Source organism: Drosophila pseudoobscura, chromosome 4 (genome assembly GCF_009870125.1).
Source record: "Drosophila pseudoobscura strain MV-25-SWS-2005 chromosome 4, UCI_Dpse_MV25, whole genome shotgun sequence".
Lineage (NCBI taxonomy): Eukaryota > Metazoa > Arthropoda > Insecta > Diptera > Drosophilidae > Drosophila > Drosophila pseudoobscura.
In genome coordinates this window covers 17,784,138-17,808,418 of record NC_046681.1, presented here as the reverse complement: position 1 = coordinate 17,808,418, position 24,281 = coordinate 17,784,138, and the positions used below count along the sequence as shown (strand labels likewise).

Genomic DNA, 24,281 nt, shown 5'->3' with positions numbered 1-24,281 from the left:
TCGCCGTCACGGCAATTCCGCGGGGAACAGTGGGATTTTTGAAGTGATACGAATTCTCGATTCCCACTGGCACCATCTGTCATTTATCCAAAAAACAACTAATGAAAATAACAATAGCATAGTTTTTGTCTGAATTGTGATATATCACTAGTTTAAATGAATAAATTAGCGATTTAATTGGTTATAATAAAACTCTATCTATAAGCACTTTATAACGTTATTCTTTGGAATCACTGAAAACTTGCAGCAGTTCAGTTTGGTAGTTGGAACGGCAAAACTAAACGGAACATTGCCGAAAATGATGGTGGATGGTCGACGGTGTAAAAAGCCTATACAATAATCAGCTTTGCGTGTTGGTAAACAATGATTTGGCACAAATAGTGACAGAGCTCTTCGACTGATAGCACTATTGAGAGAGCTACCAACAATAATTCAGCATTTGGTATGAAATTTAGTCGAATACCACTATGCAGTCAAAAATACAATATTTTGTACAATCGAAATTAGGAAAATACGGTAGTACCCTGATTATCTTTTACTCTGGTTTTGGTCACACTGTATCTGAATTAATATTTTCAATATATCGACAAAACCAAAGTATTATACATAATATCCAAAATGGATGACTATTCTAGAATTGTAAAAAATACTTTTAGTAATATTAGTCATCGGTCTGCTTACTCACAGATGATAATTGGAGTTACCTCAGGATGGTATGTGGTGCATATAACGTACATTGAGCGTTTGATAAATTACAAGCTTAATTCTTATTTGATCAGTCTTAGTCCTATTTCGACTGCACTCAAAACTTCGACTCCTTCGACTTTCCTAAGCAGGCATCATTCTGATCAATTCTCTAGCGATTCTTAAGTTCATACATATGTAAGTCGAAGTTAGGCAACATAAAATGTTACAATTGCAGACTACCTAAAAGGTGCTCTGCTAATCGAAAAATTCGCGCACTGAATAATGATGCAATATAAACTTTGCATACGTATGTATGTATGCTCGATACAATCTGAATAAATTCAATATTATATATTATATTATATAGATACATACATATGTATGTATATAGTAAAGTTGCGGTCCAAATATATGCATGTTTGCATATTTTTAATGTTATCCGCTATACCTTCAACAATCAAATTTGTTTCTCTAATTTAGCGACTAACCAGCATTGCTATCCTAATATTTAATTGACTGGAAAAAAGATACTTTTTCAGGCAACACTAATATTTACCATTGGGAAAGTGGAGGAATATTTTTTTGTCGGACGAGCCCAGCCATATTTTGTATACCCGGTACTCGTAGAGTATATGGAAAATTCGTTGTTTTAAGTAGATGGCTTGAACACCCAGAAAGAAGCGTTTTCGGCCCTACAAAGGCTCCCTCTATTATGTACATAAATTTCTTGTATCCTCGCTCCCGTATTTTACTCATGTCGAGCGGAGGGAGCAAAACAAGCAAAACCCCTAGTCCAAGTACATTCTTGATCAGCACCACCAGCCAAGTCGATAAAGCGAGCTAGAAGAGGCATACATATACATATGTCTATATATATATATTTTTTTTTCCTTTAAGAAATATTCACTGAAGAAAATCTTGTAAAGCACAAAGTTATTTTTTGTTCTTTACTTTACTTTGTTTAGATTAGATTAACACAATAAATAATAAAAATCTACATTCATTTTATAACTTCTAAGGGCCACTGGGTTTGCAACAATGAAAATTGGGAAATTTGCAGCATTTGCAATTGGCGGTGGAATAATTCTTATGGAAATAGCGCACCAAGAAGGAATTATCAAAGTTAACTGGCCAAGGTTGACAAAAGGTGTTTCTTCAATAGCAAACAAAGTGGAATCTTCAATTCAAGGGCGTGAAATGACCTGGGCCGATAAGGTAAATTTAAAAATTACTTGTATATTCATGTATATGGACATTACACATTTCATCTTTATTTCCTAAAATCAAGTATCTCGAGCCGTCTTATCATTGATCATTCTGTAATCGTTTTCCTATCTAGAATTAGGGCAATACATTTGGAATCGTTTTTCCAGGCAGTCGTTCACCATCAGAGTTAGCTTTATAATTTTTTTATAACAAGCTACAACGGCAACAGTTTTGGAAGGCTCTTAGCCGATAACTGACTACATTCAGGATGCAATAACACATTCAGTATTGCGGCGAAAGCTTCTTGTCGAAAATACATTCCGTCCGTCCGTCCTTCGGTTTTGGAAGATCAATAACATCTAGAAAACCAACATTTTGCGGAGAGTCCTGTGATATCCCAATGAATTAAGTTTAATTCCAATTTTTGGCACGTCATTTAGCTCTTCCACAAATGGCAAAAATCTGTGGTATCCACAATTTTGAAGCTGTGAGCAAATAAAAAAACAATGACATCATTCATCACTACCATTCCTCATTATATAAAACATCTTTTATAACACATTTGTATTACATTTTTTATTTGCAGACTGAAAGATATGTCGATGATAAAATGGGAAAAGCAGAGGGCTTGTTAAAAAGCAATAGTAAAAAAGTAAGAAAGTGGTACACAAAGCTTATTGGCGATGAAGATGGCCCAAAAGTGAATGAACTTCACATTTTTACAGCAGCATTTTTTGGTGGAGTTGCCTTAGGCATAGCAACCGGTTAATTTATTATTTATAAATACCATAAAAATGAACTTCATTCGAGTTCATTCATTCATTATATTTTGAGTTATATATAATACAATAAAAAATAGTGCTTGTTCAGCTTTTGTAGCATTCATATCGTTATGGAAACGGCCGATAACCATTAATTGGCATACATTTAGGTACGATCTTGACGGATTGGCAAGGAGTCATCTTTGAGTGGCCCTCTCCCTCGTCAGTGTCCGACTTAGCTTCCGTTTCTGTTTACTTTTCTTTTCAGCAATCCTTTCAATATTTTTAAAGATTTGTTTAAATAAATCCTCCCACAGATGCAGAGAGTTTCTTTGTTTTTTGGCTAACCCAACTACCAAGTGCGCATGGAAGCTCTAGTGGGGTCGTTGCCCCGATTACAAATAATAGAGTTTCGGATAAAGCTGAAGAATGACTCACCCGTTAAATTTGTGTCAGTGCTCCCACATTGGGTGTGGTAGGCCAATATCGGACCTCTCGCTGTAGCTGACTAGCCTGCGAACGAGTTCATTTGGAGCCATGTAGCACGCCATCATTCTTAGATGTGTCCATTGCAGTTCTAGGCTTGCCGCCGTTTTGTCGTCATTGCTAAAGTTATGGAGCAGAAAGATATTGAAGTGCTTTCTTGCAAGAATGCACTTGGGGATTTTACCTTCGCTTGAGCTACAATCAGCTTATATTCCTTCGTCGCCACAGACCTTGTTGTTGATCTGTAGAAGCCTCAGGGACATCAGCAGAGTTCCCCACCACTGTAGTGTCAACGTCTGAGTCGGCAAATATCATGTAACGAAACATATCATGGATATCGAGCATCAGCTCCGTATTCAACGAGTTCAATCCAGCTCACCGTCGTGTACTTTGAACGGACCGTTTCATCGGACCCTGTGTCGCCTCAATTATGACTACCTTCCAACCGGTGGTCGGTAGGTTCAGGTTGCACCTCTGCAAGACAGACGCGCAAGGGTTTTAAGGTTTAAAAAAACAATACGATTTGCTCTTAGCCATAGTCTCAATTTAGCGGTTTGAAATTGCGGGTAACTCCGCGGAACTGCAAGTGCCAACTGTCCCTCAACCACTCATGGCTGAAAAACTGACTCCGATCATTACTTCAGTGCAGCGTCAAATGGATGTGGGAACACCTAAACAGATTGGCACATTAACATCTGGCATTTTTATGACACAATTCGAAATGTTAGCGTCGAGAAATAATTGGACGGAAGCTGACCGCGCGGCTTTGGTACTTAAAGGGTCTTGCTGTTGAACTGCTCCAATAGATCCCCGAGCCGGATAAACTGAATTGCTTGGAGTGCCCTGGAGCATGCAGGAAGTTAATCGCGTGAAGCTGAAGAGCAGTGTATTCGCGACAGACATTGAGCGACTCTCACGCCTGCACCAACCAATTTTCTGGGCAGATAAAAGATCAATGGTTTTATAGATTAGATATAGGGATTAAAGCATCTCCCGAGAAAATAATGGACTCGAGGTTTGGAAATCTCACTATAAGAGGCGACCTGAAGTAGAGTTCCAAAATATGGGAATACGCAATTGTCTATAGGTGAAAACGCTGACAACGGGTACGTGAGTTCGATTTGCGCATCAAACAAGGAAACCGCAATGAAAAAGATCGACGCTACAATTCAGACCGAAACTACGTCCAAGTTCCAAGTTCTACGTCCAAGCTGTTCAGCTTCCTCGCTTTTTCAGGAAGAAAGGTGCCCGCCAGGTAAAGGCAAAGGTTCAGACTGCAGACTCACTGCAACGAAAAGTTCAAAATACCGAGAAGCATTTGTCCACGATGTTAAGAGTTTGGAGATCCGGTTAGAGCTAGAGGCCTGAGAGAAACAGAATAGACTACCACACACGTTAGATCGCCACTCTCACTGGCAGTGAGAGGTTGCAATTCCTCTCAACCTGCCAAATGGTGGATGAGCGAGGACACCTGGAGGTTTAATTTAAAAGTTAGTATCAACTAAAAATAAATATATCTTGAGCCGTTTTTAAAACCTGCTCTAAACGAAAGTTATGTCTAAAATCGTGAGCTTATAAACAAGTTAAGAACACAAAACAATATGTTCATAATTTTCGAATTTTATTTTATCTATTTTTAATTTAATAAGTATTTAATAAAGAATACAAATAAACAAATCTATATATGTTGCTAAACAAATTGGCGGCTTTTTAAAAACTCAAGCATGCCTTGAACATTGGCATTGACCTGGGGTTGTGTCAGCTGTTGTCCATTTAGAATATTATTGGGCATGGCCATTCCAGAAAGAAGTGGTTGTGGTTGAGTGTTGAAACCTAAAAAAACCGATATAATGAATATTTAGCTGCCCTCTTTCAGAATAAACTACTACCTTGAGAATTTGGCTGTTGAACCAAATGTTGTAAAAACATGTCTTGCTGTTGTTGAGGATGTGGGGGTATTTGGTTTTGTGGAAAAGATGAAAACTGTCTGAATGACAGTATAGCTGGATCCATTGCAGTCCAATCAGGATAGCTATAAACTGTTAAAAATACAAAATTTGAGTAGTAGATTGTTATACATGAAATGCAACAACTTCACTTTTGTTGCAGTCTGATGCAAAAATATTTTTCCATTTTCCTCAAAGAACACAAAACAAAAAAAAAACGTAAGACCACTTTTTTTTAATAATTAATGTGTGAGATACATTTGTATCTTAGCGAAAATTTCAGTTGCTAATATGCGGACTCTAGATACCTGCCAACCTTCAGTTTAAAGCTACACCGGGCAAGCGGGCTATGCCTTCGGCGACTAACCCAAACCCGCCTACTCGTGGGACCAAAAATGCCAAGCTATTTAAATATAAAGAATACAACCGCGAAGGATTTCGGTAGTCCTCTGAAAGTGCCGGAGTGCCTAACCCAGGTGACGCCCTGGATATCATGCTGCACCTTCTTCCTGTAGTCCTGGTGGCAAAGAAGTCAACAACACTTTGCGCTCTAAGAATGAGAGAAACTAAACTATGGAAACCATGGAAACGTTAGTACCCTGCGGAATCTTGACGAGTTTCCCAAAATTACCAAAGAGGACTGTTTTCCGTATTCCCAGAGATTACTTCTCGACGCCATTCCGTTATAAATACATTACGTTAAGTTACAAACTAAAAACCTATGCTTACTTAAAGGGGGTACAACTTTATAAATATCGATGTCAAAAATATAAAAGAAACTATTGATAAGGTCCATGATGTATTATTAAACAAACTAATAAAAAACAAAAAAAAAAAACTATTCCCAATTTCGAAAATTGAGTTTATATTAGATAGATTGGCCGTTTGGCCCACTGTGCCCTTTTGCCAAACCAGCTATTTTATTGATAGTTATGGATATTGTCAAAGTTAAATTTTTAAATTTGAATGTTTATGTCGTCAGCACACTGTGCTCTATCGACGTATCATTTGAATTCACTCAATTTATTTCGAGCTCTGGTGATTCAAATGTAGGTGTTTATGCCATTCATGCAGACCTCTTATAGACTTATATAAAGTTTACGTAGGGTAAATAAATACATACCTTTATTGTGAGCAATTTGATGTTGTAATTGTGCATCTCCAATGTGCTGTCCCTGACTTGGGTGTATTGCTGGTAAATTCGCATTCCAATTTGTTACCTGTGGCACTTGGTGCTGGGCTTGGGTACTATTTTTTACTAAACTGCTGTTCAAAAATGGCATCATTTTACTAGAATGCAGTCTAGATGGACCCCCGAAACCTAACGAATTCATATGATTGAAGCCCGGAGGCGGCATTCGAGCCCGTTGAATGTTATCAAGACGTTGCTGATGTGAAGCTTGTGCTTGCTGTTGTAATTTTAATGCGGAGTTTCCATTATTAATACTTTGTTGTTGAACAACTTCATTTTCCATAAGCTCAGCTAGTCCTTTTTGAGTCTCAATGAAAGGATCGAAACCTAAATAAAATACTATTAAATTAAAAATCAGTTAAAGCTTCTAATAACCTTACCTAAATCATCATCAACAATAGTGCTTTGAGAATACCGATTTAGTTGAGATTGCGAGTTTGGAGGCTGGGACTGTAAAAAATTAATGAAATAATGTACAAAACTCGTTAAGAATAAATAGTCAACGGCGCGACTTATTTAGATGCTCTTTTCGTCTCCGAAAAGATTAATAGAATAAATAGATTATTACATTTACTGCCTTAAATGGATTCAATTTGTTTTCTTTATTATATTAATTTTTCGTTTGTTCTCCGGATACAGCAGGTCTGCAGTCCCAACTATCGTAAAGCCGATTGGAAGGTGGCTAAAGTGACGGATGTCACAAGCCTGAGGCGCCAAATTATCCTCATCTTAAATAGGAAGTCGCTAGAGTTTCTGTACAAAAAAAGTGGCTATAGTTTCTGCCTGATCCTGCCTGAGTGACTATTTTCGATTACGGATACAAAAAAAATGATATTTCACTCGTTCCTTTCGAATCTATGCTTGTCATCTAAGGTTGGTAATGCTTTCTTCTGTAAGTTGAATCTACGAATCTGAAACTTGAACTTTAAAAGAATAAGACTTACCAAAGTTTCAAACATTCCAATTAACCTTTGCTTTTGCGATTTCGTGTTAAGTCCTTGAATGAAAAAGTAAAATTTATTTTCGCTTGATCGAATTTACACACATTAAAACTTACCAGTTTCAACATATGGGGAATTTTGTCGACCGTTTTCCAGTAGTGATGTTACTCGTTGTTGATCACTCACATCCGTATTTCCCGTGACTTGGTTGGCATGACCATAAGGATACTGGTGGGACTGCTGTTGACTTTTATGAAAGTCAAAAAACTTTGACATATTGCCGCCAAATGCATTGTTTGCCGAAAGCCCATTTTCACCGGTATTCTGTTGCAATTGATGCTGCAGGACTTGAATTCTATTCGCATCAATTGAGTTATTGCCACGAAAATGACTAAGGATATCTAAAACAAACAAAAAACATCATATAGGTTGAATATAGCAAAACATTCTTTAAACTTGATTTTCGAACTTACCAGCATTAGGAGTATTTGCTTGCGTCAGCGCAATATTATTTGCCAAGTCGTTTCTCTTTTGTAATTCGTGCATACGAAGGAATTCTTCCTGTTGTTGCAGTACTTGCTGATGAAAATGGTGCTGGTGCTGTTGTAGATTTTGTTGCTGAACAAGTTGCTCCTCCACTTGCCTATTGTTCCGAAGCATTACATTTTTAAAAGCTTCCTCCCATTCTTAAAAATTAATTAAAAATTAAAAGAAGAATTTTACAATATAATATAAATTTTGAATATTCAGCCAGGCTCCGTTTTTCACATTCACAAAAGTTTTCCGATTTACTTTTGAAATCACATAAATTGGGGCTCTCTTTTTCCCATTCCGCAAGATTTCTTCGTTTTCAAAACGAAAACATTTTCGTTGACGAAATGAAAAGTAAACGGCTTTTTATACAACAAAACGAACCTTAATTGCAAAAGGAAAAAAATAGATGACTTATTGATGCATTAACATAAACTTGATACCTATATCAGGGTAATTTAACTTGCGCTTTCTTTATAAATAATTTTATTTTAACCCAACCTAAAATTTGACTCGGACTTACACTTTGGTGTAAGCAGCTGACGCATTCCGATTTGGTTATCGGAACGTTGGCAATTAATAAATTTTTGCGTATAACAGCACAAATGTGCATGTAACAGCTCAGACTGTGCTTGTAACATGCGCTCAACAGAAAATCTGGGTGAGCACAGCTGTTTCCCGCCCAATTTAATTCGGACTTCAAAATGTAACATATCGATAAAAAAAATATGTGAAAAATGGAACACCTTAAAACGAAAACGAAACGTTTTGGCTGAAAACGTAATCCGCAAAAGTAAATGAAAAACGGAGCCTGCCTGATTTTGTGTGATGTGAATTGCATTGTCGTAAAGTGAAATAATAATAATAGCAATAAACCTTTCATTAGCGGACGCTCAATTTCAGAACATTTCGTTAAGACAGACACACTAGAATACTAGAATTTGTTTATTTATTTCCAGATCGCGTGAAAACTAAGGCAAGCTCACTCTTTGAAAGTATATACAATAAATATGTGCACATTAAGTTTGGGGTTATTAATAGAAGTATAATTTTAAAAAGTCTCATTGTGTCAAAATTTTCTTCTGGCTAAGTAAATAACTAAGTAAATAAAGTATGGTCCTATTGTAGCTATTCTATATGTAAATCGCTCTGACAGGAATGACTTCTTTTATGTTCAAATATATACCTTTGTATTTTTCAACTTTGAGCTCTATTTTTATTGCACCAAAAGGAATATTTTTAGGCCCTAAGACCATATATTCCGACACATTTGTTTCGCTAACTCTAGTGCACATACATGTATGTTATCGACTTCAATTCGTGGATTCTTCTATTTCAAAACTACTTATATTTCTTGAAAAATAAAATATACTTGTGCATATAATCTGGCTTTACAATATATAATAATAAATAATTACCATTTGTATTTGAGGCCTTTTGATTTCCATCAATATCTGAAGTTGTACAATGACAAGTAGTACCGGAAAAAGATGAGAAAAAAGTTAAGTTTTATTCAATTAAATTAAATTTCTTAAAATATTTATTTATTTGGCCCCCACTGTGCGTCGCTTGAATATTTGTACATCAGCATTCGGCTCTGCTGGCAGTTAAATCATTAAAATTAATTAAACTGAATAAGCGCTTCAGATAGTGAAAAGCTCAGTAGCTTAAAATAATTAAATACACGATTTGTTTCACGAATATAGTTTACCGCATCTGCTAGGCCAGATTTCGATTACGATCTTTGACTATAAAATACGTACTATTCGGGTAAATGTTGCAGACTAAATCGCTCTATAAGCTTTTTAATATGGTAAGGCTGAGGGACTGCCGTGCATAGAAACAAACAGACGGAAAGGCAGATGAACCGACCCTGATAATCATAATAAATATTTCATGGAGTCAAATAAAATAGGAATCTTACCGTTGATCAAGTCCGGCAAATGGGACTGACGCATTTCCACTTCTTGTTTATTTTTTAAAATTGGACTTTGCTGGAATGCTGCTGATGACGAAAAAAAACTAATTGTATCATCGAAAATGTTAAGCTTGGAAACTTCATCTGAAATAAATATTAAATCATTAAATCATTATAAATAATATTCTTTATATTTTTGATTTTGTTTCATACCGCTCAATTGGTTTCCGTTATCTGGTGGATTCAATGGACTTTCTCTTGAATAGAGCCCATTATTAACAGTGCTGCTTACAGCTGGGCTTACATTCTCGTTTATTAGTGGTTTACACTCTGATACTGTTTTACCGTCGACATTCACTGACTCCCTACTTTTATTGATGCTTTCTACATTCTTTATATTCTCTTGGTATGTTTCAGAACTCGAAATATTGCACTTGTTCTCCTGGTAATCATCAGGTAAACTCTTTTCACTCCCGCTGCTTTCTGATACATGCCCTTCACTATTTTCACTACAAGAGCTCAACGACCTTTGCACGCTAGAAGACGATCTTTTTTGTTGTGACATGATTTCACAGCTTTCCCTTTTTTTCAGTTTAATTGAATTATCCTTGTCTTTAACGCACTCGACCTCGCTTTTTGTTTGTGAAATTTTAACATTTTGTTTGTTTTCCTTCTGTTCATTAGAAATAGGCTCATGGTAAGACTCTTTGTCTTTATTTCTCTCTGTTCTTGATAGATTGGATGAGGTGTTTGCACTTGTTTTCGTATCCGCAGTTGTAGATGTAAGTTTTTCAATATCTCTGGGGTCTGGAATAAAGTTTTCCTTGTTTGATACATTCGAAGTTGAGCTTCCACTATTTTTGTTTTTGGATTTAACTTTTTCGTGTCTGGTTTTTTCATTTCGAAACTTGTCTTTTTTATTTTTTCCATTAGTGTTGTTTGTGCTTGCAGTGGCCTCTTTTCCATTAATAGGCGAGACGGATAAACTAGGCCAAGCTTCTTTTTGCTGAACATTTACTGCATTTGTGGCATTACTTGCAGCCGACGCAGACGACGACGAAGGTGTGACTGAAGAGGCCGTCGCATTCGATGCTAGTCATGAATATATGTATATTAAAATTGCATTATTTGCTTGAAGATAATTACCATTTGTTTTTGGAGTTCCATTACCGTTTACAATTCCTGGTGAACTCTGTCCAAAAGATGCAATAAGAGCATCATGTAAACGTTTTTCGTAATCCTGGTGCTTTCCCTGGTGCATTTGCTTTAAAACAATAAACATAAAATGTTCATAGACCTTTCACAACTTTTAAGAAGTATATCAAACCTCTTTTGTAAAGCTGGCTTCGGGATCTCCCAGCTCGTGCAAGTACATGCAATCGCCTTTAGGACATTGTTGGTTTTTCATGAAATGGCTACAGTACTTTGTTGTCCCCAAGCTGGTTTTAATAGGGCGACCATCTATCACAATGTTATTAACACTTTGTATAGCCCGAAGTGCATCTGCATTGTGAACGTAGGTAACATAGGCAGATGCTGATGGACCCTTTAAGTCAAACAAATATTTTAGATCAGCAAGTAGAAGCGATTTAAACGATATGGGTATAATGCCAGCAAAAATCTTTAAAAATAACTAATCGGCCGAGCTCCAATTTTCACTTTTACAAAAACTTTCCGATTTACTTTTGAAAACGGTACTTCCGGTGTTAGCAAAACGCCACAAAACGGACAATTTTTTCTCCCCGGAATGAAAAATAAACGGCTTTTTATACAGCAAAACGAAACTTAATTGCAAAAGAAAACGAGCGTGAGCGTGGCAAGAGCAAGATATCGACTCGGCTATTAATGCCGTTCAAGATCCACTGCCACCACAAATCGAATATACCCCTATACTTTTCGAGTACCGGGTATAAATTGTTTTCAATACAAAAATTCTACTTTAACTATTCTAATATACATATGTACATATCCCTTAAAAATTATAGTTAATGCCAACACAAAAAATAGACGTAAACCCAATCCATTGTGTCCAAAAGTATGAATTTTAATGAATTATATTATATTATATATTACATATATAATGTTTATTTACAATGTCACAACAATCATTACCTAGAAACAATAGCAAAACCACACGGAGTCTGTGTGCTCCCCAGCACACAGATAAGAGACAACAATGTTAGGTTACCCTTTTTGGCATTGCTGATCGTCCAAAATCAGTTGCGTCCCCCAATATCGTCATGTCAGATACCGTGAGATTAAGGCATCCTTAGGCATTAGAATGACGACCAACAATAAGATTTTGCATGATCACACCGCGGTAAAAAAGGTGCGTTCGCGTTGGATCCCACACAATTAAAAAATCGGTCGCAGAATTGAGGAAAAGCAACCGCCAAATACGAACAGATTTCTTAACCACCAATATTTCGAATCAAGGGATCATCTGCCACGCAAGACAAGCAAGAGAGGAAAACGCAGAAGGTATAATTAGGTACCCGCAGATGTGAGCACTGCTCATTTTTTAGTCTAAGAAGATTTCCTTATTTCCAACAACATGGCATTGCTTTATGTCTATATTAGGTCTGCCATTCTTTTGTTTACTAAGAGTTAGTTCCGCTAGCAGTGGTATGATTATATCACCGAATGAAAAATACAAAAATGTCTTACTCGTGCATTGTACTATTTGTCTAAAAAAATTCCTGAATCTGACAAATCTTACCTGCACCCCGGCATATGTGGTGCTCGGGTTTATTACGACTTTATGAATTTTCCCATATTTTCCGAAATACTCGTGCTTTTTTAATATCTAAAAAATATCTTTTAGTAATTTGTAAGCTTTTTAGTTAAAATTGTGACATACGTCTGCATCCGCAAGTCGAGGCGGCAAGCCCACTACAAATACCAAGTTCCGCTGAACCACACGTACGTTTGCTAAATGTTTTCGATTCTCTGTTATCTTGTGTTTCCGTTGTTGATCCCTTTGACGCTTTTGCGACTTAAAAGCTATCATCTAAAAGATCGCAAATATTTGTACTATTTCAAAATTTTGTACTAAATAAGTAAGTTAATCAACTTACTTCTTCTTGTGATAGTGGCTTAAAGTCCGCAGGATTTTCAGGATATTCTTTTCGACATGCCGGACACAACTTGTTCTCGTCCGTGCGGATTCTGTGCCAGCAGAATCTACAAATCTATAAATAAATTCATATATATCTCTATATAGATTTGTACATATGTGCTTATATAGTAGTTATGCCTACCTGGTATCCGCAGGTACATGGAAAGAAGGTCAGATCGTCTACTTCAAACGGCTCCATACACAAAGGACACTCGACTGAGTCATCATTGTTGCTCATGCCGTTCATTTTTCAGTGTATTAACAAAGAGTTCGTAGTGGTATGATGGCTATCGATCACTTTAAAACTGATGCAGAAAAATGTATTTATAGATATTTTGTTATGAAATTTTAGAAAGCGATTAAGTGCGTCTTTTATATGTAAAAGTTATGCAACTTATCCCAATTTATGTACATTATCTATGCAAAAAAAATATTTATAAAGAAGGCACAAGCTAAATTTACCTGCTAATGGTGTCAATTTATGTTAATGCATTAACAAGTTTTTTTTCTTTTTGCAATTAAGATTAATTAAAATTACGATTTTCTTCACTTTTCATTTAAGCGAGAAAATGTATCCGTTTTGAAAACGGAAAAAATCTTACAAGCGAGAGCACCAAATTCGGGGTTTTCAAAAGAAAGAAGTTAAATCCGGAGCCTGCCTGATTATAATCATGCTTTTGAATAAAATGACAACATTTGCTAACTTCTGTGATAAGTACTTTGACATTACCATCCAAAATTCGTCATATGTTGATTATCATAAAAATATGGGAATTTGCACGGGTTGTAAAATTTGTTTCGCATTTTTTTAATACCTGATACTCAAAAAGAATTGGTAATTTGTTGCTCCTACATTTTTAATTAAAAGTGGCACGAAATAACTGTCTTTACCCAGGTTTTATCTGCTGTCTTGTTCAGAAAATATTTATATTTTCACATAAGAAACTTTTCGAATGGTTTTTTTGAATTTTTCAATTCTGCAATCCAGCTATAAGTCAGACCCAACAATTTTGTAGATTAAACTTACCGACTGGAAAATATTAATCTTTCAACTTAAAAATGAATAATTTTTTTAGGTATATATTTTGACTTTGAACACTCGAGTCAAAATAAATAAAGTCCTTATGTAGTTGGATTTTTGTTGTATAGGTGTATTAATTGGTCGTCGTTTAAGGTGCTGTTTGTAAAAGTCGGTGGATAAACTGTTAAGGGCAGCCGTTAGATTAAACATCTGAAGGCCGCATTTTACATTTAAATTCCGCAACTCGAAATATACCTTTTTTATTATTAACGAACCGACGTTAGCTGTGAACCACAGTTAGGGCAACAACACTTTGCGTTTTCGTGCAAACAGCTGAAGAAGCCCGATTCGGGTATCGATACATCGGATGTTCTACACTATCGTGCGCCACCAGCACTAAATTGTGCGTTAAACAGGACTTGAAGAAATGTGAGAAATATTTGACCTAAAACCGAAACATTTTGGCTAAACACGCAAAAGTAAGTGAAAACTGGAGCCTGCCTGAATACACAAAAAACGTCGTTTTGCAAATGATAGTTCGGCTCATACTATTCAACGTTGGCCAAAGGAGGTGGCTTTAATGACACGGACACCAGAAAGCCACTTCCAAATTTTAGAGTGGAAAAATTGCCTAAATTGATTGAAGCAAAAATCTAATTGGAGTTATTCTGAGAGGTCAGAATGAAGCCAATGTGTATGCCATTGTTATTGTCCGCTGCACCTGTTCAGTTTGTTTCAAACTGTGAACTCTGACTGCTGGTCTGTGCTTCTGTCGAACACTCCCAATGGCTTCTAATGGTACCCCCAACCCTTGTGCATCGATTCAGACGTGGAGTATTACAAGCGCAAGCTGTAGGCAGTACGGAGAATGGGAAGCAACGTCAGCAAGGAGCTCAGTGACGAGGAGTTGGTCGTGTGATTAATGTCCCTAACGAATCTGAATCCCTTCGTTCATCAAAATGTCCTGGAAAAGATCGATCACGATGAGATCGGGAGTCCCTTAAAAGACGAATTTAATTAGTCCGTGGTCATGCTGTAGATAGGTATAAAGGAGGTATCATATTGGATAATGCAGTTGCAGTTATAACGCAGAGTTGGCATCGCCGACCGGAGTTGAAGCTTCCGGAATTTATCAGTGGCTACGGTCAGTATTCGGTGTTTTAGAGCATGTTTTTCTCCATAATTGACAATTGACTTTCTCCTCGACTTCGGCATCGGGAAGCTAAGAAGCTGTGTACAGTGTACCAACTGCCTCCGATCACGCCATTATCACAGTTCATGTCGTTACCGATTGAATATCACATGGTACTTAATTTCGAGTCTCCGTTCAACGTTTCTCAATCACTTCTGTTACAACTCTCAAATTCAACATCGACTCCGCGATTGCCTACCATACCCTTTGACGTTGAACGTACTGCAGCATCGTCAGCCACGTCGCTCTTGGCCGTGACTCACAGAGGGAACGTTGTGTGTGTGTGGCCACCGCCGCAATCAGCGTTAGGAATAGCTCTAATACATTGATTCCTTGCCGTGCCTTCCTCGATTCTGGATCACAGGTGCATCTTATCACTTCTAGTCTAGGTCAACAGTTGCAGCTATTCGTGGGCCATGTCCGCGCCATCACCATCACACGCGGCATTAGTTGCTCCCACCATTACGATCACCATGCTGAAACATGATCTCCAACATACATTTGGCGGATCAGAAGTTCTGCAAGTCCCAACCAGTTGACATTCTAGTTGGAGCAGCTCTGTTCTTTGAGCTTCTCTGCACCGCCCAAATCAAGTTGGGATCACTCCACTCGCCCTGCGCGGCTAATAAAACAAAACATATACTCAATTCAAATAGTTCGATCAAAAGAAAAGAATTGGGTGCTATAAGTCCAACAAAATTATGATTTTAGGAATGAAAGTTTAATCCGAATGATATGGAGATCCATCCATTTGTGGCAAACTGGGGTCGTAGACGCTCCGAAGGTACTAAAAATTGCAGGGGCACAACCAAATATGCAAGCCTTATCCTAGCCTTAATTAAGCCTAGCCTAACCTTCAATTAAAATTATTAAACTTAATACAAAAAAACCTCGCGGAAGGAAATGTTTAAAAATACGAAAATAATACACATGTCGTTTCTATTATTTTTCCATGACTGTATTTGTATTAACAGTACATATGTACACTACATGTTAATATGGTATGAAGGCATTGAGCTTGAAGTGTCAGAGGGAAAAGTAACTTCTGCAAACGTTTTTGCTGGCTTTTCATGACAAACACCTTATGATATATATTTTTCCCACTTCATTTTTATTAGGGACTAGAATTCCGTATTAAAATATATTTTATGCTAATTTCATATGTGTAACTACTTGACGTAGAAAATGAAACAGACCATTTTTAGGGTATTTGTGCACAAAGTAAAAATTGACCATCAACCTTCTTTGTGTGTACATAAAGCGTATGCAGACATATGTGTGTAAATATGAATGTATGTCACAACTATTTTTGAAACGCATACCATTCAATAAACTTAAAAATGTAGTTGAAACCCTAAAAATCGTATTGCTGGAACCAGATTTTCAAATTATATTGAAACAAATTTCGCATTTACTGCAATATTTAAAGAAATAAATTAAACAAAAATAATATTCACCTAACAGGTAATATCAACAAATAATATATAAAAACACATACGTACACATATGTACACGTAACACGTATGATTGTAGGTGTGAAGCCGAAATTTTCTCTATACACAATGAGTAAATATTCAGTGTATTTTTGTGATTCCAAATTGTTTCCAAGATCTCTCTTGCACTTTTATTTTTGTATAGTAAGGTATGCTAATTACTTGGTTTGATATGTATCAAACAAAACTTATAAGCCCGAAAATATACGCAAGACAAACGAATATATTTGCAAATTAAAAAAAAACTATCGATAATTTACATGTACACGCACTTATATTGAAAATATCGCTACCATAATGATCTTTTTCCACCACACTTTACTTCAATAGTGGTATGTTCGACACATATGGGGGTTTGTTAGATATACGGCAAATAATTCTTTCGGAGTATGAATTAATAGTTTCTCTGTGTGTCATAACATATATATGTTCGTGCTGGAAGGACCGACAATTTATTTTTGCTTCTCAGAACACGTATACAAATTTTCTAGAGATTAAAAAACTATTTACACTGACCTGAGTTACCTATTGATAGTTGATGTAACTCAATAACTCAGAATTTTTGTTCACACTAGCCAAAAATTAAGGGATTGTGCTTTTGTGTTATGAATCAACGAAATTAATAAAATGGTTGATCTAGTGATGAAATTAGTTTAAAGTGTTTTGTGCAAAGATTATACGTATATTTGCTCCTTTTCATTGAGCCATAATTTTAACGCACCAAAATTCGATTTTTGATCTTTTGTCAGGCAAACAGGGCTGAAATATTTGGAAAAATGAAACGCCACTTTTTACCAGTATGCCTATTTTATGTAAAAAAAATAAGAATTTTGCCCAAAACTGAATAAATCAATTAATTAAAGCCATTGCATCAATTGCTTGAAATCTTACGTTAAGCCAGCCATTATCCAATTATTCAGCAGTCTCCTCACTGGGTACATATCCAAAGGATTTACAGCTTAGGGAGAGTGATCTTCATCGTCAGGGCCGGGAAGAACTGGTCCTAGTTTTTTTTGCCAACAATGGAACGATGGAAATGGTTTTCGTAATTTTGAGTTTGCACTTTACTTTGCCGACCAGATTTAGATCTGCACGGAAAGTTAACCAAGAATCAAATGCTGGGAAATATTAATTCAGCTCTTGGGTTGTAAATTACCTACGTCAAAAACGCACTATATCTGTCCGTTTCAAATATATCGCTGCTGCGCATTGCGTTATATTGTATTTCTATATATTGGAAGATTTACATATTTCGCTCGTGCCCAGGAAGTACGATCTTTGCTATTCCAGTATTAGTTGGTTGGCTTTCCATTACTAATTATCGTTCCCACACGAATTTCATCCTTGATTCGGTCGATGTTTTCATCTGATTTTGCTGTTTTGAGTACTAAGCTTTAAGTCGGCAAACAGGCAGTGCAGGCACAATATGAAATGGAGGAAGCAAGCCGGCTATACAACTGCAATAAGAGAGACAAATTCAATTTAAATGAGGCAGTTGATTGCTATATTATAATAAAATAATACTAAACTCGGAACGCATGTTATTAATTTAGATTTTTTCCTGCTTTCTATATATGTGCATTGCCGTCTTTCAGCGCCACAAAAAACTCGCCCACATTCATGCTTTCTTGCATACAAAGTATACTTTTTTTTTTAAAGCGTATTAACCAGATCGATGAATTAATTTGTAGACCAAAAGCGAAATATTTTTCAACTACGAAAACTTTGTTAGAAGAATTTGCATATACATAGGTACATATATACATATCTGAATAAAAATTCCCACGTCTCTACAAAATCGACCCTTATGGATTCGTTTCAGCTAAAATGCATTTACCCAATCTTGGTGGTGCTTTCTTCAGTAATCGTCTTTCTTCTTCGCTGCGGCAAGAGCCGCAGATCCCACTAGTAGTAATTTGGTGCTTATGTTAATTTTTTCATAACATTACTCTTAGTTTCTTTAAAGTAACTAAAAACACAGCTGACTAAACAGTATAGTGGAGCATGCACATTTGTATACACTCTGCTCCCAACGAAATATATGACAAACTTTGTCGTCAAAATATTTCGATGATCTGAGCACTATCCTTTGGGCATACATATATAGCTATCTCTCACACTGCATTCTTTCCCATATCGCTTATAAGCCTTGTCTCACTGTCTAATCTTGCAGTGTACTAGTATATAAGTATCTTAACCAAATAAGTAGACTGAAAACAAGTAGTACTTCGTTGTGATGACCTTATTTTAACATTTGTCAAACGTGTTCAGTGGTTGCTTTTATGAACCACCCCTAAAATACCCTCAACTGAAAAAAGGACGAAAAAGGACATTATCGAAATATTTTGATATTATAAAAATTAATGACTGCAAAGTTTTTATTTTTTAACTTGGAAATAAACGTATTCTGTATCGGTTGAAATTTTGAAAGTTTTTACCAAAAACAATATGTTTAAAAGTAAGCAAGAAGGAAGTCTGGTGTATAAATGCACAGTTCGTCTACTCGATGATTCTGACGTAGTAGAATGCGAATTTCAGGTGAGTTTTGAATTTTGGAGAAAATATGGATTCTGATCACATAAATTAGAAGTGTAAGGATTTATTTAAACTAATACATGGGCTACATTTGCATTCCCCTGGAGCGCTATTCTAAAATAATTTATAAGCATCTCCGAGCCCATACATACATATGTGCATATATATGTTTTGCATTTACATATGTATGTATATGTTTTTGGTTATAACCTAGTAGTACCAATCCACCTTGAAACATTGCATGAATCGTTTATTACAGTGTCCTGGGCGGAGCTAATTTTTTACATGATAATCCTGGGTGTCTAGTTCTTGATGGGTTGGATGAATTCATCCTCCGCGATCATAGAAAAATAGTGGTTGGTATGTTATTCTCGTCCTGCCAGAATAGGGCGACTTTCTGCAGTTCCAGTATTACCGTCTGCATCATCTGGTCATCTCGCGCAAGAAGTATCGCCACAGCGGATCCTTAATGTTCTCCACCATGCGCTTGAGCACCTCCAGACGGTGGCTGAGTTTGTCAGCGTCTTTATCCAGGACGACATCTGTATCCACTTCGTCGTCGTCGTACTGCAGCGGCTGCATCTTGAGCAGCTTGCTTCTCGGCAAAGCCAATGTCACAAGCGCGTCGAACATTCATGTTGAGCTACCGAGCTTTTTCTGCAGCGTATGTTTGCGATCTACTCATTAAATGTCGACGAATGTTCGGACAGCGTTGTGTAGCCACTAAAAATTGGTTTGTTCCTACTGGCTATAACATTAATTCGATCTGATCCAGACTCGGCAGTCTGCTAGATATGGTCATTCTCAACGATTCTGCGTTTTTGGTTAATTAATAAAGACGTTCGATTTGAGGAGGTAAAAGAGTACGATATGGTTAAAGAAAAAAACTTAAAAATCCATAATGTACCGTGGATTGTCAAGGATTTAAAAGCTGAAACTATTTAGCTGTAAAAAATGCTTCTTTTTGAATGGAATTTTAAAGTTCCTGTCATCCTCAGCATTAAAAAAAAACCTTAAAAAATGGCACTTATGGTGATCCGGTTATCCGGCCCAGTGGAACCACGCAGTTATATTACATATATTTATATGACATAAATCCGCTTTCATACAAACAAGTGTCTAAATATTTAATGAACTTCTCAAAACAGGCGTTCCACAAGGGAATTTACTTATTGGACTACTTATGTGGCGAATTAAATATAAAAGAGAAAGACTACTTCGGCTTGCGATATGTCGATTCGTCAAAACAAAGAGTAAGTATATATGAGTAAAAGTATGTACGAATAAACCTATTAACTTCTTAATAGCACTGGCTCGACCTGGCCAAATCTTTAATAAAACAAAGTAAGGGTGAGTTATCACAAATTCGCTTAAGGTATCTCCATATATTTATTTAATTTCCTTTGATTAAAAGAACTGGATCCCATTTTATTCTCATTAAGAGTAAAATTTTACCCCGCCGATCCATTTCGTCTTACTGGGATCTCTCGAATTATGTTGTATAAACAATTAAAAAGAGATTTAAGACACGGACGTTTGTACTGCTCCTTTGGTGAGGCAGCCGCGTTGGGTGCTTTAATTGTACAAGGTAAATCATAATTTATAAGTTTACAAACGCACAATTATTAATTTATAATTTATTTTATTTATTTAGCATAGGCACAACATTTTTATAAAAGACTGTTCAGACTGAGACCCAGTACTTTTTCAAACTTACACACAACTAATTTTCAAGAACCCTTTTTTGGCCAGAACTTGTTTCCTGGATTTTTTAAATGGACCATTTTTTGTGTGAGGACTTCTTGATTTGTATCTTGGTAAATTTATTGAAAGATCATATTAAAATATAGCTCTCTCTCCGATCGAGCCACTGCACTTTTACAAAAATCAATGTCAATTTGTTTAAATCATTGAAAAATGAATTGGTATACCCATTATTCGTCTGTCTGGTTGTTCATGTCCAAACTGGTCTCCCAGTTTTAAAGCTTTCTTAATAAAATGTTTTATACAGTATTTTTTCATGTTTATCCATACGTACAGAAATAAAAATAATGATAATACGTACAGATGTTCTACTTTACTTTAGTATAGTATGTATTTTGGAATAGCAATTCACACATTTGTATGTTTATATATATAAATTACAGAGGAACTTGGAGACTATAATGAGAAGATTCATATAGGCGACTATGTTTCGTCCCTTGAATTGGCCCTGCGTCAAACGGAAAGTCTGGAAAAGAAAATAATTGAACTCCACAAAAAGCGAGAGGTTGGGCAGGATTCTTTCTCAGCTATTTATGACTTTCTGGGTATAGCTCGCACACTGGAAACCTATGGAATTGAACCCCATCCTGTCAAAGATCACCGTGGATCGCAGCTTTATATTGGTATTAATAATTCGGGTATTAGCACGTTCATTGCAGGCAAACGTTCACAACATTTCCGTTGGAATGAAGTGCATAAGATTAACTTTGAAGGGAAAATGTTTATTGCACATTTAAGTTATACTGATGCGAGCCGTGAACCTGTATGTATAACAATTAAAAGTCTTGTATTTCTACTATAGTTTGTTCTGATTTATAGAAAAAGCACACTATTGGATTTAAATGCCCTTCAGGCGCTGCTTGTCGCTATCTGTGGAGATGTGCCATCGAACAAATGCTGTTTTTTACGTAAGTGTGGTCTAATTGGACAGATAAATGCATTCATTGGTTAATCATTGCAGACTGCCCAATAGTGAAAATGCTGCGGTCGTTTCTGGTGGAGGTTTTTTCTCTTGGGGTACAAAATTTCGATACACTGGTCGAACAGAGCGGGAAATACTAACTGAAAATATAAATGCACTGCGCGAGCAAAAAATAAATGGTTCAAGTTCGAGTAAGCGAAAGGCGAGCAGTGTTCCAGCCACTCCTTCTAGTCCCCAGGGAGAATTATCACAAATACGTAAACTAATGCTTCATTGATCTCTAAATAAAACTAAAACTATATATTTTTATTTTCTAATTAGGTTACAGTAGCTTACCTCGTTCAACAATGTCTGAACCGTTGGGATCCTCCATTATACCAATGAATCGCAATCATGTTTTTGGCGCTCACAACCAGGATCAGAGCACTTGCTTAATCGATAGCAATGGATGTATTCAAATGCCTATTTTAGAGCCCGTTTGCGAGGAGGCTCGTCTACGTTCGTCAAACATTGAGAATGTCAACTATTTGACAAATCCGTTGACTGGACTTCCATACCGAGATTTGATCGAACATTCTTCCACTGAATTCGGTAGTGGCTATGATCAGGCCAGAAAAAATAAAGAAAATACAAAGCAATACACTGGCTACGCGTCCAAACAGTACTATTCACTACCTAATCCTAACTCGAATTCATCAGCCGGTATGACAGTCACTAAGAAAGTTGATAATTTTTCGAACATGCATAAAAATTCAGTTCATAGTGCGAAAACATTACGAAAATTTCGCTTATTGCATGCCTTTATTCCATCGGTTATTTTCGTAGCTTTCGCGATGGCTGGAACAGCTGTATTTATAATGGAGTCAGAGTCAGATCTATTTGAGCAAATACGCAATTCTCCTGAAATGATTTGCCTACGCTTCCACTATTATCAGCCTTTGAAAGATTTTGTTTTACAAAAGTTTGGTAGAAAAGATTAAATTTATTGCTAAGTAATCAGTAAGAAACATTTTAGTTTGATTAAAATCAAAAACATCTTTAGGATCTATGTATATATTAAATAATGCTATAAACATATGCTCTTTATATTCTTATATTTCTCATAATGAATACTAAATTGAAATCCTTACATTTCTTTTTGTGGACCCTTCGACCTACTTTTTTATGAGAAGAATGATCTGTGATCCTTTAAATCTAGTAAGGTAGATTGTAAAGTGTAATTTCTTTGACACACACAGCTTCCATTAAAAATGTACCGTGGCATATGCTTATATTAAAAACGTGTCTAATAGATTTATATTAGATGATAAAAAAAACTTGCTTGTCTATCTGTACATTATGTTTCTCTATTACTAAATAATCTTATACCACATTGAATAAAACAGTTTTAAAATAATACCTGTTTTGCACAGCATTTATTTATATTTTTTTAACTCTGAGTGAGCGTGAATTTTTCTTTGCGTCACTTTATTGATGGCCTTATGGACAGAAATTCGGGGTAGGGTGAATTTCGTGGCAGCTTACTCAGTTAGGGACTCTCGTAGTCTCCACAGGTCATGCAATGTAAAAGACAGAGTTGGACATAACGAGGAGTCGCAGAAAAAATGCTGGCCAATCACGGAGTAAAATGCAAGGAAATCAATTCTATCTCCTGCTGTGGAGAAAGCGAAGAAGAAGAAGGCTACATGAAGTGGCCTGGACTGAAAACAACAACAGTGCAACAGTGGAGAAAGAGGGTGGATAAATTCGCAAAGTCGTTCGGTCTGGCTGAAAAGAGCTACCAGGAAACAGGGGGAGAATCCACGACTGAAGCACAGTGATCGCCAAGAAGTCACCAACATCTTCCGGACCGAAAGTATAGATAGACTGGTCTGACTGGGAAGGGCGACTCCCCGAAGCAATGGAATCAAGTCGAGCGAAATATAAAAAAACGTGACCAGGCTAAGATCACATTTTGATCTGCAGGTGGCGACCATCGGTGGTCACCCAGAGGGAAAGTTCTCTCACGCAAATTTTGCCGAATTTTGGCAATTGATCAGGTAGGGAACAATGAGAGACCTGTTGGCTGTTCGACATTAAAAAGCGATTGATGCGACGCATCTCAATATAGCTTAAATACAAATAGTATTCGACTTCAACGTAGTTATCTACGGAAAATTTGTCGGAATGTTTTAACGCCGCATTTAAACCTGAATTTATATCGACTTTTTACTGGGACGGAAAATGACAGAAGACATAATCATAAAACATCAACTACTTGCGATCCCAAAACATACATACATACATAGTTGTGAATCAGGAAAATATTAAAGAAAGAATTACAATGGCTGGCATGTCGTCATCATATTTAAGAAATTGTACTTACCTAATATTGCAAATTTTTTGCCAAAAAATCGTAAGATAAAAAGCACCTCGTATATGGTCACTCAACATAGAGGATATGGTTATTTTACTTTGTACATAGAAGAGTTTGTATCAAATAAGCTGGGTGCTTTAAATCGAACATCTACCCGTAATCTTTACCTTGTGCGGATTTATTTAGTCCGATTAATCGATTAACTTTCTACT

The 24,281-nt window shown here is 36.4% G+C and overlaps 3 protein-coding genes and 1 long non-coding RNA gene across 7 annotated transcripts; 3 read left to right on the top strand and 1 right to left on the bottom strand.

Annotated features, from left to right (window-relative positions):
• The first annotated feature begins 618 nt into the window (after window positions 1-618).
• Window positions 619-2,760, top strand: LOC4811825 (FUN14 domain-containing protein 2). The gene is made up of 3 exons (XM_001382183.4): window positions 619-713; window positions 1,707-1,902; window positions 2,480-2,760. The coding sequence occupies exons 1-3, from the start codon at window positions 619-621 to the stop codon at window positions 2,660-2,662; spliced, it is 474 nt and encodes a 157-aa protein (XP_001382220.3). The 3' UTR covers window positions 2,663-2,760.
• A 1,980-nt stretch (window positions 2,761-4,740) lies between these two features.
• On the bottom strand, window positions 4,741-16,745 carry Cnot4 (CCR4-NOT transcription complex subunit 4). 2 transcript variants are annotated; one of them, XM_033379858.1, is made up of 17 exons: window positions 16,502-16,745; window positions 12,929-13,091; window positions 12,746-12,859; window positions 12,529-12,678; window positions 12,388-12,474; window positions 10,996-11,214; window positions 10,815-10,932; window positions 9,882-10,760; window positions 9,675-9,812; window positions 9,169-9,204; window positions 7,693-7,905; window positions 7,336-7,620; window positions 7,223-7,275; window positions 6,659-6,728; window positions 6,210-6,605; window positions 5,030-5,179; window positions 4,741-4,973 (listed from the first exon to the last, which is right to left on the bottom strand). In XM_033379858.1, exons 2-17 carry the CDS (start codon window positions 13,031-13,033, stop codon window positions 4,831-4,833), a joined length of 3,156 nt encoding a protein of 1,051 aa, XP_033235749.1. In that variant the 5' UTR covers window positions 13,034-13,091; window positions 16,502-16,745; the 3' UTR covers window positions 4,741-4,830. The 2 variants fall into 2 exon arrangements, with proteins under 2 accessions (XP_033235749.1, XP_033235750.1); XM_033379859.1 differs by having other exon boundaries at window positions 4,743-4,973; window positions 10,839-10,932.
• On the top strand, window positions 13,507-13,921 carry LOC117184009 (uncharacterized). The gene is made up of 2 exons (XR_004469139.1): window positions 13,507-13,621; window positions 13,682-13,921. It is a non-coding gene; the product is annotated as an uncharacterized lncRNA (long non-coding RNA).
• A 1,977-nt stretch (window positions 16,746-18,722) lies between the features above and the next one.
• On the top strand, window positions 18,723-23,109 carry Frmd5 (FERM domain containing). 3 transcript variants are annotated; one of them, XM_001382182.4, is made up of 8 exons: window positions 18,724-19,030; window positions 20,176-20,280; window positions 20,335-20,377; window positions 20,442-20,615; window positions 21,175-21,554; window positions 21,611-21,699; window positions 21,753-21,970; window positions 22,035-23,109. In XM_001382182.4, exons 1-8 carry the CDS (start codon window positions 18,941-18,943, stop codon window positions 22,691-22,693), a joined length of 1,758 nt encoding a protein of 585 aa, XP_001382219.3. In that variant the 5' UTR covers window positions 18,724-18,940; the 3' UTR covers window positions 22,694-23,109. The 3 variants fall into 3 exon arrangements, with proteins under 3 accessions (XP_015044395.1, XP_001382219.3, XP_033235757.1); XM_033379866.1 differs by having other exon boundaries at window positions 18,904-19,030; window positions 20,373-20,377; XM_015188909.2 differs by lacking the exons at window positions 21,175-21,554; window positions 21,611-21,699; window positions 21,753-21,970; window positions 22,035-23,109 and adding an exon at window positions 20,682-20,918 and having other exon boundaries at window positions 18,723-19,030.
• Window positions 23,110-24,281: the final 1,172 nt, after the last annotated feature.